This window comes from Ranitomeya imitator, chromosome 1 (genome assembly GCF_032444005.1).
Source record: "Ranitomeya imitator isolate aRanImi1 chromosome 1, aRanImi1.pri, whole genome shotgun sequence".
Lineage (NCBI taxonomy): Eukaryota > Metazoa > Chordata > Amphibia > Anura > Dendrobatidae > Ranitomeya > Ranitomeya imitator.
The window spans coordinates 302,160,837-302,178,824 of record NC_091282.1 but is presented as its reverse complement, the minus strand read 5'-3'; the positions used below and the strand labels follow the sequence as shown (position 1 = coordinate 302,178,824).

Below are 17,988 nucleotides of genomic sequence, written 5' to 3'. Positions count from 1 at the left end.
TTATGCATATTCGTTGACCTCTGATGTAGGCCATTACTTCGGACATGATCTTCGTGAAGATCCTCGGGGCTGAGGATAGCCCAAAGGGGAGGACATTGAACTGAAAATGGTCTATGTCTTTTCCCCTGGCGACTGCAAATCTTAGGAATTTTCGATAAGTTGGATGGATTGGGACGTGGTAATACGCGTCCTGTAGGTCGATCGTCGCCATGACGAAATCTTGTCCTATGAGGGGTATTGTGGACCTTACTGATTCCATCTTGAACCTTCTGTAGGCGACATGTTGATTCAGAGGTTTTAGGTTGATTATTATTCGATGGGACCTGTTTGGTTTCTTTATCAGAAACAAATTTGAATAATGTCCTCTGTTCTTCTCGTTCTCCGGGACTGAGGAGATCACTTTGTTGTCTAAAAGATCTTGTACTCCCGCTATCAATATGGACTGTAGCTTTGGTGTAGCTAAAGATGTTGTTCTTGACATCTTTTGAGGATATGATCTCAACTCTATTTTTATTCCGTCTCTGACTGATGTTAACGTCCATTGATCTGAGCAGATTGCTTGCCAGTATGGGAGGAAGTTTGAAATACAACCCCCTACCCTGGTGGCGTCATTGTTTTCTCTGGTTTTGGGGCTGGGAAAGAGAGAGATTTCTGTCTCTCCCTCCTTTTGGGTAACTCCAGCGCCCTGTCTTACCCTTGCCTCTGTATTGAGGAGTATGCTCTTGTTGAGAGCGAAAGGGTCTTTTCCTAGGGTTTCTAGGTTCTGGCAATGTCTTCTTTTTATCTGAAGCCTTCTCCAGTAGATCATCCAGGGCCGGCCCAAACATATAATTCCCTTTGAAGGGAATCGAACAGAGCCTCATCTTCGAGGTCATGTCCCCAGACCATGATTTCAGCCAGAGTGCTCGTCTTACAGAATTTGACAATCCTGATGACCTTGCTGCCACCCTCACGGACTCAGCTGAGGCATCCGCTAGAAATCCTGTCGCTTTCTGGAAGATAGGTAGAGAGGCCAGGATCTCCTCCCTGGGAGTGCCTGAAGAGAGGTGTTCCTCTAATTGACCCAGCCAGCGGTGCATTGATCTAGCCACACAGGTAGACACTGAATTGATGTTAAGTAAAGATGCAGACGTCTCCCAAGACTTTCTTAGCAGCCCATCCATTTTACACTCCAGAGGGTCCTTCAACTGGGAGGCATCTTCAAATGGTAGCGTGGTTTTCTTAGCTACCCTAGCGATCTGGATATCCACCTTAGGAATCTCCGACCAGCATCTACCGGAAATCGATCCTTAATTTCTGCTGGGGTGGTCAACCTCTTTTCCAGAGTCTCCCATTCTTCTAGAACTAAATCATGGATGTTCTTGTGAATGGGAAATACTTGTTTCTTCTTAGAACGAAGACCCCCGAACATCTCATCTTGTACTGACTGAGCCGTCTTCTCTTCTTCAATCTCCATAGTCTTCCTCACTGCTGTGAGGAGTTCTGATATGTCACTGGAGGAGAAGTAGTATCTCTCTTGCTGAGAAGCCTCTGAGTCTAAGGATATTTCACCTTCCTCTGGATGTTCATCCGACATCTCCTCCTGAGATTCCTCATGCCTTTCCTCCTCTAGATTAAGCTTCCTTTTCTTAGCTTCCGGAGGAGTACTGGGGGAGGGTGTGGGCTGGGAGAGTGTGGCCAGAGAGCTTCTGATCTCGTGCTGGATCAAGCCTTTAATCTCTTCCATTAGAGATGGCTGCTCTTCTCTGACAATTTTTTCTGTGCACTCTTTGCACAATGTCTTCTTATATGAAGAGGACAGTTTTTTTGCACAGACAGCACATTTACGTGCAGCTTTGGATCTGCCTCCTGATGCGGGTTCCTTGTCCCCCTGAAACAAAGGGGAGAAGGAATCATAAGATTGCAACCCGCATCAGGGAGTGGACACCCTGGGCCAGATTACTTACTGGGGCCGGGATGGTGCTGGGATCTGCAAGAGCAGAGCGCGAGGCAGACGTCTCCATGATTTTCACCACACTGTGGTCTTACCTGAGACGTCTTCTTGTCCGGGGCTCTTAAATAGGCGACCGGACACAGCACCTGTCCTCCTGTGAGAGGACCTCCTCCAATGTCCGGATGTGGGGGGAGAAAGACCGCCGATATCCACGCTGACATGCGTTCCAGCGTGGAACGCAAAGGAGCTTCCTGAGTACTAAAGCCGGCCAGCGTCTGACGTCACTTCCTGCCGCCGGCTTCAGACCGGAAGCCCTCATCGCTCGCACAGCGCTGGAGGAGAGGGGCTGGAGAGCTCAGGGAGGCCTCCAGCCGAAGAATGCCGCCCAGACCTTGCCTTGTCGGTGCGGACTGGTGGCGGAAGTCCCGAGTCCGGAGAGATGGGAGCAGCGCTCGGGGAAGAGAGGTAAGTCTGCTCCCCAGCTGCCCGGCATAGAATCTCTTTTCCCCCTGGTGACCGCTGCTGGCACAGCACACCTGGGATGACCTCTTCATCCCTAGTAGGGACAGGAAAAAACACTGAGGGGGAGGATGAGGGAGGGGTTATTTAACCTCTTGTCATTTCCTGTCCCTATTAGGAAAGGGGTAACATCCTCCAGGTGTGCTGTCGTGGTGGTTACTAGAGAAAAATCTTTAAACGAGAAGGTGTGTCCAAACTTTTGGTCTGTACTGTACATCCATTGGAGGAAACCAGTCCGTCAACTGCAGCAGAGCTGGGAGAAGCTAGAAGTCGACATGAAGGTCTGACTAAGAAAAGAAAACAACCATATAAGTTCATAAGTGACTCACGTAGTAGACAACCCCCATAAGCAGTATTTATAGAATACATCTGTGCTATAAGGGATGATGAATGAACATTAAATTGTATGAAGTATTTGTATGTAAACTTTAACTTTTAGAACAGTCATTTGCATTTTCTGGAGTGTCGGGGCCTCTGTACTCTAGTAAACCACCTCAGTCCAAAGTGAATTCTAAGGATGGGTCATTAGTGTTTAAACAGGTCAGCAAAACAACCGTTTAAGAATATCAATATTCCAGATACTTTACATAGAACACAATCTGATGACGCAGGCAAAAGTGAATCAGCATTTAGGCCAAAGTTCACGTCTCATTTTCTTTTGCACGTTTATGACTGCTGGGGGATTCTGGCTGAATTCTCAAAAAAACAAACGCTAAGTCATACAATGCTGGAAAGGAGGCCTAAACAGTCCAACATGTCATATTTTCAACTCAGTTTGGCTCACTGAAGGGAACCCGTCATCAGGTTTGTGCACAGTAACCTATGGGCAGTGTCAGGCTGGCGCCGTTATACTGATTACAATGATACCAGACGGATTGCAGCAACCAAGGTATCATTTTAATCAGTATAACTGTGATGACCTGAAAGTGTCTGTAGGTTACTGTGCACAATCCTGCTGACAGGTTCCCTTTAAAAAGTTGGGGGCATGTCTGAATTGTGTTTTTTGAGGATTCAGATTGATGCGTCTTACAAACGTGATGTGAAATCAAGCTTACAGCCCATCACAATCGAGAAAATAACAACTTGGGAAACGTCTTTAAAATTAAATTTATTTGCAGCTGAATGTATGAATAACTGAAATAAATAAATGAGACAGAAGACAAGTTAGGCTACAAACACCGAGCGGCAATATAGTCCGCCACCAAGTCCATGGAGTATGCAAAGATTTCAATCTGCTGCAGTCACAGAATAATGGAAAGTGATGTGATTGGTGTACATGCCCGACGCTGGCAGCAGATCACGTTTAATGCATACACGTACAAGGAAAATCCATTAGAGCAGTGACCTGGTTGGTGAAATATACCATAGAAACCTGTAGAAAAGCTTGTTATTGCACTAGTGATGGCTTTATTGTGTCTGTAAATAAATAGCAAGTAAATGTACTTTATTTCAAACTGTACATTAATAATCAGTTCTGGAAATGTACCACATCTTGCTGATTTCATACAATCTGGTTGACACAGTCCTCAATTGCAGGAAATAACCCACCGCCATCCACTGGACATCTGTAGCTCTGATAAGATCAGTTGAGCCCGTGGCCTTCTTGTGTCAGCCATTGTAGGCTTATCCAAGGGATACACATAGTGTAGACTGAACACAGCATGGCAACTGCATACAGATCTGCGCTGATAGACTATAAATGTAGCATAAAAACCTGAGACCACCACGAGCAATGTGAAGAACAGGGCAGAGTGGCAAGTAGTAATCAGAACTCGGCAGCTGCCATCTGATAAAGCAATCTGGGTTTAGTGGATGAGTGGTTTCAATATAAAAACAAGATCCTTACAAATTGGCTACTAAGTCTGGTGTGGAGGAACTTGCCTGGCCAGCTTAGAGCTCTGACCACTACCTTGGTCCAGCCTCATTGATGCTCTTATGGCTGTGAGGATTTACCAGCCACGTATGAAAGCCTAGAGGAAAGCATTCCCAGAATGCAATTATAGCAACAAAAAGAAGACTAGCTCCATGGTGAAGCATGATTTCGAGATGAGAAGTTCAGCTGATCACTTTTCATTGACCATGTAGTGTACATGTTCCAATATATATATTCCTGGACTGTAATGAGGCCAATATCACAAATACCACATTCACTGCAGAACCTAATACACTAGAAATAACTTCCACTGATAACGATAGATCAACAGCATCCTCTCTTAGCCAAATAGTTCACCCATCATCCATTTTTTTTTTTTTACTGCAAATGCTATACAAACAAATGTCTCTGTAGTGCATAATCTGCAGACGTTGCTCTGCACAGAAGAAAGTATCAGCTTCTTGTCGTCATCCATTCTGGGGTCAGCTGTCCACATAGATAAAGAGGATATCCTCATCTGTACCATAACTGCTACGCGCTTCTTCAAAGTTGGTGATGCTTGTCTGACACAACCCTAAGATAAAATACACTTTTAGATATAGTTCCATTTTTAACAGGCTAAAAGGGTATCTACTTAGTTTAAAGGGAACCTGTCACCCCGAAAATCGCGGGTGAGGTAAGCCCACCGGCGTCAGGGGCTTATCTACAGCATTCTGTAATGCTGTAGATAAGCCCCCGATGTTACCTGAAAGAGGAGAAAAAGACGTTAGATTATACTCACCCAGGGGCGGTCCCGCTGCTGGTCCAGTCGGATGGGCGTCTCTGGTCCGCTGCGGCGCCTCCTATCTTCATTCCAAGACGTCCTCTTCTGATCTTCAGCCACGGCTCCGGCGCAGGCGTACTTTGTCTGCCCTGTTGAGGGCAGAACAAAGTACTGCAGTGCGCAGGCGCCGGAAAGGTCAGAGAGGCCCAGCGCCTGCGCACTGCAGTACTTTGCTCTGCCCTCAACAGGGCAGAGCAAAGTACGCCTGCCCCGGATCCGTGGCTGAAGATCAGAAGAGGACGTCTTGTAATGAAGATGGGAGGCGCCGGAGCGGACCAGAGACGCCCATCCGACCGAACCAGCAGCGGGACCGCCCCTGGGTGAGTATAATCTAACGTCTTTTTCTCCTCTTTCAGGTAACATCGGGGGCTTATCTACAGCCTTACAGAATGCTGTAGATAAGCCCCTGATGCCGGTGGGCTTACCTCACCCGCAATTTTCGGGGTGACAGGTTCCCTTTAAGGAAACACGTCCACAGTTTTAGACTTCCTAACAGGCTGCATAGAACAGCTCCAGTCTGCCTCGTTACACTCAGCGATGGTTTAGTCAGAAACACTATGGCATTTAAGAGAAAACGGTTTGAGAGAGAGCACGGCATAGGATAAAGTGTCCAGGAAAGAGAGTAAGTGACCGCTAGATGGCCCCTTTAAATACTCCCTGCCCAGCTCGGCTTGATTGACCGTTCTCTCTCTGTATGCAAACAGGGAAAGACCTTACAACCCAACAGTTAGGTAAAAAAGCCAAAAGGGAGCCACCAAGCAGACACTTCTCCCTGTGCCTGGCTCTTTTTGAAACTACATTGCATTTCACAGTAAAATGCGGTTCACTACATGGCAGTTTGTCACCACATGTTGCCCATGGTTAGGTCAGCATGAAACTCTTAACAGGCTCCTCTTGGGGTACTCACTGTCTGCATATCCAGGATTGTTGTAGAAAAGACTCCCAGAGGACTTGCTGTAGCCACATAGCACAATGAAATGACCCTGATATTCACTGCTTTTGCAGAAGCACTTTTGACCAATAGGAAGAAAACAGCAGTATTTAACGCGGCTAGGACAGAGGTCGCACAGGAGCAGGACAGCATTTACCAGCACGATGGCCACATTTCCCTGGGAAAGGTGATCTTGTAGCTCTTGTATTGTGACACTTCTGAAAACATAGGACACACATCAGAACAAATTCTTCAGTATGGCAAAGAGGTCAATGCAAACTGCCCGGAGTATACAATGATTGTCAAAGACCCCCAGGGGATGCCCCATGCTGCCATCTATCCCACTCTCTCCTTGTATACACTGGTCTACCTGACATAACCTTGATGGATAAAAAAAAGTATTAGGTCTAACCGTTCTCTTCACACTCTACAGAACAATCAAGCATGTTCTGTGAGTAGGAGAGATGGCAGGCACCTGTTACTGCGCAGGAGATCAGCGAGAGGGAAGAACTGCCTAGATGGCTGGACAACAGGGCCTCACTAACCCATTGTAGAAATGTGGACCTGGGTGCTATTTATTGGTTGTAAACTAAAGTATGATTCGTTATGTAGTTGCACGTGCCAAATTTGCTGCACAGCCAGCTACCGCTATACAAAGCCGTGCATTTGTTTCTAACGGTGAAACACACTTTTTCACAAGTCGTATGGCCAAAAGCCGAGACTGCATAAATTTGTGATAGAATGTGTACAGTTATGCCACACAGTAACTAGCCGTGCAGAAACAATGAGGCCCATTTGGTGTGTGAAAGCATTTGATGCAACATTCCAGGTCCACAACCTGACGCAGATCTACACTAAAAACAAGTCCGTACAACAATTCAAAAAAGCAGTAACTGAGGTCAGTGGCCCAAAAGGCAAGGTTTTTGCTTATCTGATGGTTTTGTTATTATGTTCCCCCTTCCTCTTCCCCTCCCGCTTCCCTTTTCCCTTTCCCTCCCTTCTCCCAACCACTCTCTTGTTTTTTAATGTAGACGAATACTAATACTTTACAAATGCACTATATTGGTTTTGTTGAAAAAAATTGTTAATAAAAATTATTTGAAAAATAAAAAAGCAGTAACTGAATTAAAAAAAGAACACGGATCAAAAATATATGCTACATTAATCCTTTTAGAAGCCTACAATTGCAAAAAAATCGATCAACTTTGCAATTTACTTTGTATTAAAGGGAACCTGTCACCCCCAAAATGGAAGATGAGTTAAGCCCACCGTCATCAGGGGCTTATCTACAGCATTCTGTAATGCTGTAGATAAGCCCCCGATGTTACCGGAAAGATGAGAAAAAGAGGTTAGATTATACTCACCCAGGGGCGGTCCCATCAGATGGGCGTCGCGCTCCGGTCCGGGGCCTCCCATCTTCATACGATGACGTCCTCTTCTTGTCTTCACGCTGCAGCTCCGGCGCAGGCGTACTTTGTCTGCCCTGTTGAGGGCAGAGCAAAGTACTGCAGTGCGCAGGCGCCGGGAAAGGTCAGAGAAGCCCAGCGTCTGCGCACTTCAGTACTTTTCTCTGCCTTCAACAGGGCCGACAAAGTACGCCTGCCCCCGGAGCCGCAGAGTGAAGACAAGAGGACGTCATTTGATGAAGATAGGAGGAGCCGGCCTGGACCGCGTCACCCACCGCAGCAGGACCACCCCTGGGTGAGTATAATCTAACCTCTTTTTCTCATCTTTCAGGTTACAGCGGGGGCTTATCTACAGCATTACAGAATGCTGTAGATCAGAGGTCCCCAACCGCCGGTCCGCGGACCAGGACCGGGCCATTGAGGTTTTTCAGCCGGTCCGCGGCGCCGCTGACAGCTATCTTCGCGGCCCTGCGCCTGGTCAGAGCACACTCTGTGACAGCTCGCAGCTCCCGGCAGAGAACATTATGCAGGACGGGGCGGGGCGTCAGGCGGGTCTTAGTGACGCAGCCCTCCTGCGCAGCATGGTGTGTTCCTGATGGGGTGGGGCGGCAGGCTCTCCTCACTGACACGCCCAGTGGCGAATCTAGGGGGGGGGCAGCCGGGGCATTTGCCCCGGGCGCAGCCGGCAGGGAGGGGCGCAGTCGGGCCGCCTCATTCGGCGGTCCGCAGTGTCTCCCCCGGCGGCTGCATTCTGCCGCCCCCGGTCAGGGAGTCAGCTGTTCTCTGTGCCGACTGTCAAGCTGACAGCCGGCACAGAGAAGCTGCAGAGCGCCGGCTCCCAACGTGTGCAGAGGTGGAGGGGAGCCCCTGCAGGGTGGCTGCGACGGGCAGGGAGAAATCCCCGCAGCTCCGCTGCCCAGCGATCTGTCTTCCTGCTTCCTCTCACACAGACGCGCCGCTGGATGACGTCATCATTCAGCGGCCGGCTGTGTCAGAGGAAGGCAATGAGATGCTGTGGTAGAGTGCGAGGAGAGGTGAGAGGGGTGTGTGAATGTGTGTGTGAGAATGTGTGTGCGAGAATGTGTGTGTGTGAGAATGTGTGTGTGTGAATGTGTGTGTGAATGTGTGTGTGTGAGAATGTGTGTGTGTGAATGTGTGTGTGTGTGTGTGAGAATGTGAATGTGTGTGTGTGAGAGTGTGTGTGTGAATGTGTGTGTGAGAATGTGTGTGTGTGTGTGTGTGTGTGAGAATGTGTGTGTGTGAGAATGTGTGTGTGTGTGTGAATGTGCGTGTGTGAATGTGTGTGTGTGTGTGAATGTGTGTGTGAATGTGTGTGTGTGAATGTGTGTGTGTGAATGTGTGTGAGAATGTGTGTGTGAGAATGTGTGAATCACATTCTCATTATAAATGTCATAATTACATGATAAGTATGCACTAAGCTCCACCCCTCCATAACCCCACCCCCATATGACCAGAGCCCCACCCCTGCCCCACCTCCACCCCACCGGGCCATGGAAAACTGGTCTTGCTTAAAGCCGGTCCCTGGTGCAAAAAAGGTTGGGGACCTCTGCTGTAGATAAGCCCCTGATGCCTGTGGGCTTACCTCACCTTCGATTTTGGGGGTGACAGGTTCCCTTTAAAGATATTTTACATTCTCAAGGAGACATTTTTAATGTTATCGCTTACTGCTCATTGCCTAGGTTACTAGCTACCTCTGCAGTCTATCGGTGTGGCCTGTCTCCTAGGCAAGCAGCGCAGCACTAGCAAACTCTTTCGCTAAGTTTGTTTGATAAAGGCACAATCAAGTTTTTATTTTTAGTTAAAGTTATATGTTTGTAGAATTTATAAAATATTTGCATGTCATCATTTTGAAGAAAAATATATTGTGTACCTTTTTTCCACATTAACACCGTGAGCTTTGGCTTGGGCGAATAATTGGTTCACCCTATTTTCCTCCGCATCAAAATGTTTCCTGTAAAAAGACTACAGGAAGCCAAATATTCATTACATTGAATCAAACCTTTGATTTAAGATGGCCGGACAAGCATATATCATTAATATTTATAGTGAAATCAAAATTAATATCTTTAGAAATTACAGTGTATGTAAATCAAGCCATAATAAACAAAGCATAAATGTCATACTTCATTCTTGTATCCTTTGTCTACACCCAAAGTCTGAGTGCAAAACTGGTGCTGTACCCCAAAATGGTGCATTAGGTAAGCCAGGTCAATAGTCCAAATACTTTTTGTTAGTTGGAGCTCTTGCATTGCATTCTGGAACTCCTCTTCATTCAGCAGATTAAGGTACCTAAAGGATTGGCCATAACCAGAGGTAAGGAAGAGTGAAGTCCTGTGGTCGGACAAAGATTCATATCAAATACCACTCTCAGCTGTATCTACCAGTTTTGTAGACATTGCTAAAGTGTCACCATAAAAATGCAGTCTAATCTGCATCTGCAGGCACCATGTAATAGAGCAGGGGGAGCTGAGGAGATTATATATATATATATATATATATATATATATATATATATATATATATATATATATATATATATATATATATATATATATATATATATATATATATATATATATATAGCTTTCTCATATACAGTGGGGCAAAAAAGTATTTAGTCAGTCAGCAATAGTGCAAGTTCCACCACTTAAAAAGATGAGAGGCGTCTGTAATTTACATCATAGGTAGACCTCAACTATGGGAGACAAACTGAGAAAAAAAAATCCAGAAAATCACATTGTCTGTTTTTTTTTAACATTTTATTTGCATATTATGGTGGAAAATAAGTATTTGGTCAGAAACAAAATTTCATCTCAATACTTTGTAATATATCCTTTGTTGGCAATGACAGAGGTCAAACGTTTTCTGTAAGTCTTCACAAGGTTGCCACACACTGTTGTTGGTATGTTGGCCCATTCCTCCATGCAGATCTCCTCTAGAGCAGTGATGTTTTTGGCTTTTCGCTTGGCAACACGGACTTTCAACTCCCTCCAAAGGTTTTCTATAGGGTTGAGATCTGGAGACTGGCTAGGCCACTCCAGGACCTTGAAATGCTTCTTACGAAGCCACTCCTTCGTTGCCCTGGCGGTGTGCTTTGGATCATTGTCATGTTGAAAGACCCAGCCACGTTTCATCTTCAATGCCCTTGCTGATGGAAGGAGGTTTGCACTCAAAATCTCACGATACATGGCCCCATTCATTCTTTCATGTACCCGGATCAGTCGTCCTGGCCCCTTTGCAGAGAAACAGCCCCAAAGCATGATGTTTCCACCACCATGCTTTACAGTAGGTATGGTGTTTGATGGATGCAACTCAGTATTCTTTTTCCTCCAAACACGACAAGTTGTGTTTCTTCCAAACAGTTCCAGTTTGGTTTCATCAGACCATAGGACATTCTCCCAAAACTCCTCTGGATCATCCAAATGCTCTCTAGCAAACTTCAGACGGGCCCGGACATGTACTGGCTTAAGCAGTGGGACACGTCTGGCACTGCAGGATCTGAGTCCATGGTGGCGTAGTGTGTTACTTATGGTAGGCCTTGTTACATTGGTCCCAGCTCTCTGCAGTTCATTCACTAGGTCCCCACGCGTGGTTCTGGGATTTTTGCTCACCGTTCTTGTGATCATTCTGACCCCACGGGGTGGGATTTTGCGTGGAGCCCCAGATCGAGGGAGATTATCAGTGGTCTTGTATGTCTTCCATTTTCTAATTATTGCTCCCACTGTTGATTTCTTCACTCCAAGCTGGTTGGCTATTGCAGATTCAGTCTTCCCAGCCTGGTGCAGGGCTACAATTTTGTTTCTGGTGTCCTCTGACAGCTCTTTGGTCTTCACCATAGTGGAGTTTGGAGTCAGACTGTTTGAGGGTGTGCACAGGTGTCTTTTTAAACTGATAACAAGTTTAAACAGGTGCCATTACTACAGGTAATGAGTGGAGGAAAGAGGAGACTCTTAAAGAAGAAGTTACAGGTCTGTGAGAGCCAGAAATCTTGATTGTTTGTTTCTGACCAAATACTTATTTTCCACCATAATATGCAAATAAAATGTTAAAAAAACAGACAATGTGATTTTCTGGATTTTTTTTTCTCAGTTTGTCTCCCATAGTTGAGGTCTACCTATGATGTAAATTACAGACGCCTCATCTTTTTAAGTGGTGGAACTTGCACTATTGCTGACTGACTAAATACTTTTTTGCTCCACTATATATATATATATATATATATATATATATAAGAAAGCAGCACAAAGAAAGAGTCCGGGTGCAGAGCCCCCCAGGCAAATACCAAACCTCAATTATAAAAATCCAGAAAAATTGGAGGCAGCATACCGTTTTGTAGTGAAAAGGAGCTATTTAATCAGCCCAGAAAGCGGCGTTTCGGTCCCAACGGGACGTCGCTTTCTGGGCTGATAAAATAGCTCCTTTTCACTACAAAAGGTGTGCTGCCTCCAATTTTTCTGGAATATATATATATATATATATATATATATATATATATATATATATATATATATATATATATATATATACATATATACACACACACACACACACACACACACACAGAGCTCAAAAAAATGGCGCCGCAGTCAGGTACTGGCTGTGCCTCTGGCGCTGCAGTCGTGCACTGACGGGGGTTCTGAAGCTACATTCATGCGCTGAGGGTTGTTCTGATCTACACATGTAGCAATCCATAACATGCTTCATAGCTATGATAAACCTTAATTTCATATCTCTAAGTTTTGAGCATTTTTACGAGGAGGATTTGGTGAGTTTCTGCTCCAAAACTCAGCTTAACCCCTTCATGACCTTGGGATTTTTCGTTTTTCCGTGTTCGTTTTTCACTCCCCTCCTTCCCAGAGCCATAACTTTTGTATTTTTCCGTCAATTTGGCCATGTGAGGGCTTATTTTTTGCGGGACGAGTTGTACTTTTGAACGACATCATTGGTTTTAGCATGTCGTGTACTAGAAAACGGGAAAAAAATTCCAAGTGCGGTGAAATTGCAAAAAAAGTGCAATCCCACACTTGTTTTTTGTTTGGCTTTTTTGCTAGGTTCACTAAATGCTAAAACTGACCTGCCATTATGATTCTCCAGGTCAGTACGAGTTCATAGACACCTAACATGACTAGGTTATTTTTTATCTAAGTGGTGAAAAAAAATTCCAAACTTTGCTAAAAAAAAAAAAAAAAAAAATTGCGCCATTTTCCGATACCCGTAGCGTCTCCATTTTTCGTGATCTGGGGTCGGTTGAGGGCTTATTTTTTGCGTGCCGAGATGACGTTTTTAATGATAGCATTTCGGTGCAGATACGTTCTTTTGATCGCCCGTTATTGCATTTTAATGCAATGTCGCGGCGACCAAAAAAAACGTAATTCTGGCGTTTTGAATTTTTTTCCCGCTACGCCGTTTAGCGATCAGGTTAATACTTTTTTTTAGTTGATAGATCGGGCGATTCTGAGCGCGGCGATACCAAATATGCGTAGATTTGATTTTTTTTTTATTGATTTATTTTGATTGGGGTGAAAGGGGGGTGATTTAAACTTTTATATTTTTTTAATTTTTTTAACATTTTTTTCAACTTTTTTATTTTTTACTTTTGCCATGCTTCAATAGCCTCCATGGGAGGCTAGAAGCAGGCACAGCACGATCGGCTCTGCTACATAGCAGCGATCTGCTGATCGCTGCTATGTAGCAGAAATGCAGGTGTGCTGTGAGCGCCGACCACAGCACACAAGTCTCAAGGACCTCTATGGTTACAATGGAGACGCATCGCCGACCCCCGATCATGTGACGGGGGTCGGCGATGACATTTCCGGCCGCCCGGCCGGATGCGGTAGTTAAATGCCACTGTCTGCGTTTGACAGCGGCATTTAACTAGTTAATAGGTGCGGGCAGATCGCGATTCTGCCCGCGCATATTACGGGCACATGTGAGCTGTTCAAAACAGCTGACATGTCCCGGCTTTGATGCGGGCTCACCACGGAGCCCTGCATCAAAGCAGGGGATCTGACCTTGGACGTACTATCCCGTCCAAGGTCAGATAGGGGTTAAAGTCACCCCAAAATTCACCTATAAGCTAAGGCCACCGGTATCAGGGGCTTATCTACAGCATTCTGTAATACTGTAGATAAGCCCCCGATGTAACCTGAAAGATGAGAAAAAGAGGTTAGATTATACTCACCCAAGGGCGGTCCCGGTGCGGTCCGGTCCGATGGGCGTCGCGGTCCGGGGCCTCCCATCTTCATACGATGACGTCCTCTTCTTTGCTACCTGCTGCGGCTCCTGCGCAGGCGTACTTTGCCCTGTTGAGGACAGAGCAAAGTACTGCAGTGCGCAGGTGCCGGGAAAGGTCAGAGAGGCCAGGCGCCTGCGCACTGCAGTACTTTGCCCTGCCCTCAACAGGGCAAATCAGTACGCCTGCGCAGGAGCTATGGCAGGAAGAAAAGAAGAGGAAGTCATCGTATGAAGATGGGAGGCGCTGGACCCGGACCATGACGCCCATTGGACCCGAACCGAATCGGGACCACCCCTGGGTGAGTATAATCTAACTTGTTTTTCTTATCTTTCAAGTTACATTGAGGGCTTATCTACAGCATTACAGAATACTGTAGATAAGCCCCTGATGCCGGTGACCTTAGCTTTTAGGCAAATTTTGGGGTGACAGATTCCCTTTAAAGTGAACTTGTCTCTATGACGAGGAGCATGTTTGCTTCGGCACGGCCTGTGGACAGCTCTTTCCTTGGTTTCTCTGGCTTAGGGTACCGTCACACTAAAACGACGCTGCAGCGATACGACAACGATGTCGATCGCTGCAGCGTCGCTGTGTGGTCGCTGGAGAGCTGTCACACAGACAGCTCTCCAGCGACCAACGATCCCGAAGTCCCCTGGTAACCAGGGTAAACATCGAGTTACTAAGCGCAGGGCCGCGCTTAGTAACCCGATGTTTACCCTGGTTACCAGCGTAAACGTAAAAAAACAAACACTACATACTTACATTCCTGTCGCGTCCCTCGGCGCTGTGCTTCTCTGCACTGACAGTGAGCGCCGGACAACCGGAAAGCACAGCGGTGACGTCACCGCTGTATTTAACGGCTGGCCGGCGCTCACCAGTCAGTGCGGGAAGCTGAAGGCGAGGGACATGACCAGACACCGGGAATGTAAGTATGTAGTGTTTTTTTTTTTTTTTAAATTTACACTGGTAACAAGGGTAAATATCGGGTTACTAAGCGCGGCCCTGCGCTTAGTAACCCGATGTTTACCCTGGTTACCAGTGAAGACATCGCTGAATCGGCGTCACACACGCCGATTCAGCGATGTCAGCGGGAGATCCAGCAACGAAATAAAGTTTCAAACGATCTGCTACGACGTACGATTCTCAGCGGGGTCCCTGATCGCAGTAGCGTGTCAGACACAGCGAGATCGTAAGGATATCGCTGGAACGTCACGGATCGTGCCGTCCTAGCGACCAAAGTGCCACTGTGTGACGGTACCCTTAGAGCAGGAAGATAAGACTCTGCCTACAGTCCCACCCCTGAGCACGGGCATATCATTAACTGAAAACTTCTAACACTGATTACACAAGAACCACAAAACTGATTTCTTCACCCCAGGTATCATTTTAATCAGTATAACAGCGGCAACCTGACAATGCCTATAGGTTACTTAGCAAAATTACTGCTGACAGGTTCAAACTGATTTTTTTTTGGAACGGAGACTGAGCAGAAAGTCCCCAAATCCTCCTCAAATACTTAAAACTTGGTTTTGGTTATGTATTTATGCAAGTATCCCTTAAAATGTTTTTGCAACCCTTGGGATTGATTTAGTATAGAAATGTGGCTCTTGGACTAAAAAATGTTTTGCACCCCTGCATTATATGATAAAATGAATAGTGTCATTCAAACCTAAAGTAATAGCTCTTGAACATCTATTCTCCAGCATCATCCATATATGCCAGTGCAATATCCGTCCCAAGCACCCAAAGAAAACTACTTACTGCAAAACCATGCGGGCACATGCCAGACCACAATCCCAGTGGTAAGACTGCTGGATGAGGGGTACTTTCAACTGGACATGATCACCTAAAACATGACAGATGAAAAAAGAAATAAAAAAAACAAAAGAGAGAACCTAACAAAACTTCTATTTGTCAAGGATATCAAACTAGCCAAGGAAATGATCAAAAATAATACTTAGTGATATGGCTCGTTTCGCTGCTCCCTCATAATACTTCAATTATAAATGTCACATGGAGTCACACATTAAATTATTTACTATTCTCCTTAATGACAGAGGGAGAGGGTCTGCAGATTGCACAAAACCTTCAGATATTGAGCAATAACCCTTCCTCATTTCTTACAGGGGATTTACAGATGCAATTTCACCAGTCTGAGATCCATGTAAACAGAGCACCAAATGTCACCGATGGTTGCTACTCAACTTCTGAAAGTCTGCCAAAATCCCAAAAGTGATGCTGGTCACAGGTCTTTGAAAACCAGTATAAAGGACCAGAAGAGAGTAGAGATGCCATCAAGCAGTGGGCAGCCTGATAGGGGCACACATTGGGGCAGTCAGCGGCAGATGGGGGCATACATTGGGGCAGTCAGCAGCCGGATGGGGGCATACATCGGGGCAGACAGTGGCGGATGGGGGCATGTATCGGGGCAGTCAGAGGGAGGATGGGGTATACATCGTGGCAGTCAGCAGCCGGATGGGGGCATATATCGGGGCAGTCAGGGGGAGGAAGGAGTATACACTGGGGTAGTGAGGGGGAGGAAGGAGTATACACTGGGGCAGTGAGGGGGAGGAAGGAGTATACACTGGGGCAGTGAGGGGGAGGAAGGAGTATACACTGGAACAGTGAGGGGGAGGAAGGAGTATACACTGGGGCAGTCAGGGGGAGGATGGGGGTATACATGTGGGCAGTCAGGGGGAGGATGGGGGTATACATGTGGGCAGTCAGCGGCGCATGGGGGAATACATCGAGGCAGTCAGCAGCCGGATAGGAGCATACATCAGGGCAGTCAGCAGCCGGATAGGAGCATACATCGGGGAAGTCAGCGGCCGGATGGGGGCATACATCGGGGCAGTCAGCGGCCGGATGGGGGCATACATCGGGGCAGTCAGAGGGAGGATTGGGCATACATCGGGGCAGTCAGAGGGAGGATGGGGCACACATCGGGGCAGTCAGAGGGAGGATGGGGCATATATCGGGGCAGTCAGCGGCCGGATGGGGGCATACATCGGGGAAGTCAGGGGGAGGATGGGGGCATACATTGGGGCAGTCAGCGGCCGGATAGGATCATACATCGGGGCAGTCAGGGGGAGGATGGGGGCATACATCGGGGCAGTCAGGGGGAGGATGGGGGCATACATCGGGGCAGTCAGGGGGAGGATGGGGGCATACATCGGGGCAGTCAGGGGGAGGATGGGGGCATCATCGGGGCAGTCATGGGGAGGATGGGGCATACAACGGGGCAGTCAGCGGCCGGATAGGATCATACATCGGGGCAGTCAGGGGGAGGATGGGGGCATACATCGGGGCAGTCAGCGGCCGGATAGGATCATACATCGGGGCAGTCAGAGGGAGGATGGGGCATACATCGGGGCAGTCAGCGGCCGGATAGGATCATACATCGGGGCAGTCAGCGGCCGGATGGGGGCATACATGTGGGCAGTCAGCAGCCGGGTAAGGGCATACATGTGGGCAGTCAGCGGCCGGATGGGGGCATACACTAGGCAGTCAGCAGCCGGATGGGGGCATACATGTGGGCATACACTGGGGCAGTCAGGGGGAGGATGGGGTACACACTAGTGCAGTGAGGAGGAGGATGGGCACATATGTTGGGGAGGTCAGTGCTGGTTGCTCTCCTACTATATGAGTGCATTCACTATACGTGGAGACACAGCAGGCGCGCAGAAATCATTACTGACGGTTGTCTGTGTGCCCTGTGTCCGGGGACTGCAGCGCGGCTTTGTCGGCTTCTGCACCAGTGGTTCCGGGGCTCTTCATGACGATATTCGGATATCCTGGAATAAACAGCTCCCTCATACCGACCTCACAGCCGCCGTCCTACCCGGGGCGGAGCCTAACAGCAGAGTGAGAGCCGTGTTCTGAGACCACGCCCACTGGCTGGCAAGTAATGACTGGGGGCGTGGCTGAGCACTCTATAAGAGGCCGCTGCTTCCGAATCCCGCGCTTGTGCCGTGCGGATCTTACGTTTGTGTTGCGGTAATGAACAGAAGTTCTGTGCATTAGTGATCCGTTGTGGAAACAGAAGCAATGGGCCCCGTATTCCTATGGAGTTTGATGTCTGTAAAGGTCTGCATCAAAAAAACTAAAGTAACCCAGACGGACCTGATAATAATGGATGGGCCCCTCACCCTTTGTTTGCAGGCTATGTGCACACGTTGCGGATTTTGTTGCAGATCCGCAGCGTTATTGGGACACGCGGAATTGCACCAAATCCGCAATGTAGTGCACAG

At 47.2% G+C, this 17,988-nt stretch overlaps 1 protein-coding gene across 2 annotated transcripts; it reads right to left on the bottom strand.

The window, feature by feature from the left end:
* Positions 1–3,540: 3,540 nt before the first annotated feature.
* On the bottom strand, positions 3,541–17,592 carry GUCD1 (guanylyl cyclase domain containing 1). Of its 2 annotated transcripts, none has more exons than XM_069757457.1 (6): positions 17,437–17,592; positions 15,500–15,584; positions 9,630–9,795; positions 9,377–9,468; positions 6,056–6,297; positions 3,541–4,899 (listed from the first exon to the last, which is right to left on the bottom strand). In XM_069757457.1, the coding sequence occupies exons 1-6, from the start codon at positions 17,552–17,554 to the stop codon at positions 4,808–4,810; spliced, it is 795 nt and encodes a 264-aa protein (XP_069613558.1). In that variant the 5' UTR covers positions 17,555–17,592; the 3' UTR covers positions 3,541–4,807. The 2 variants fall into 2 exon arrangements, with proteins under 2 accessions (XP_069613558.1, XP_069613549.1); XM_069757448.1 differs by having other exon boundaries at positions 9,630–9,837; positions 17,437–17,586.
* Positions 17,593–17,988: the final 396 nt, after the last annotated feature.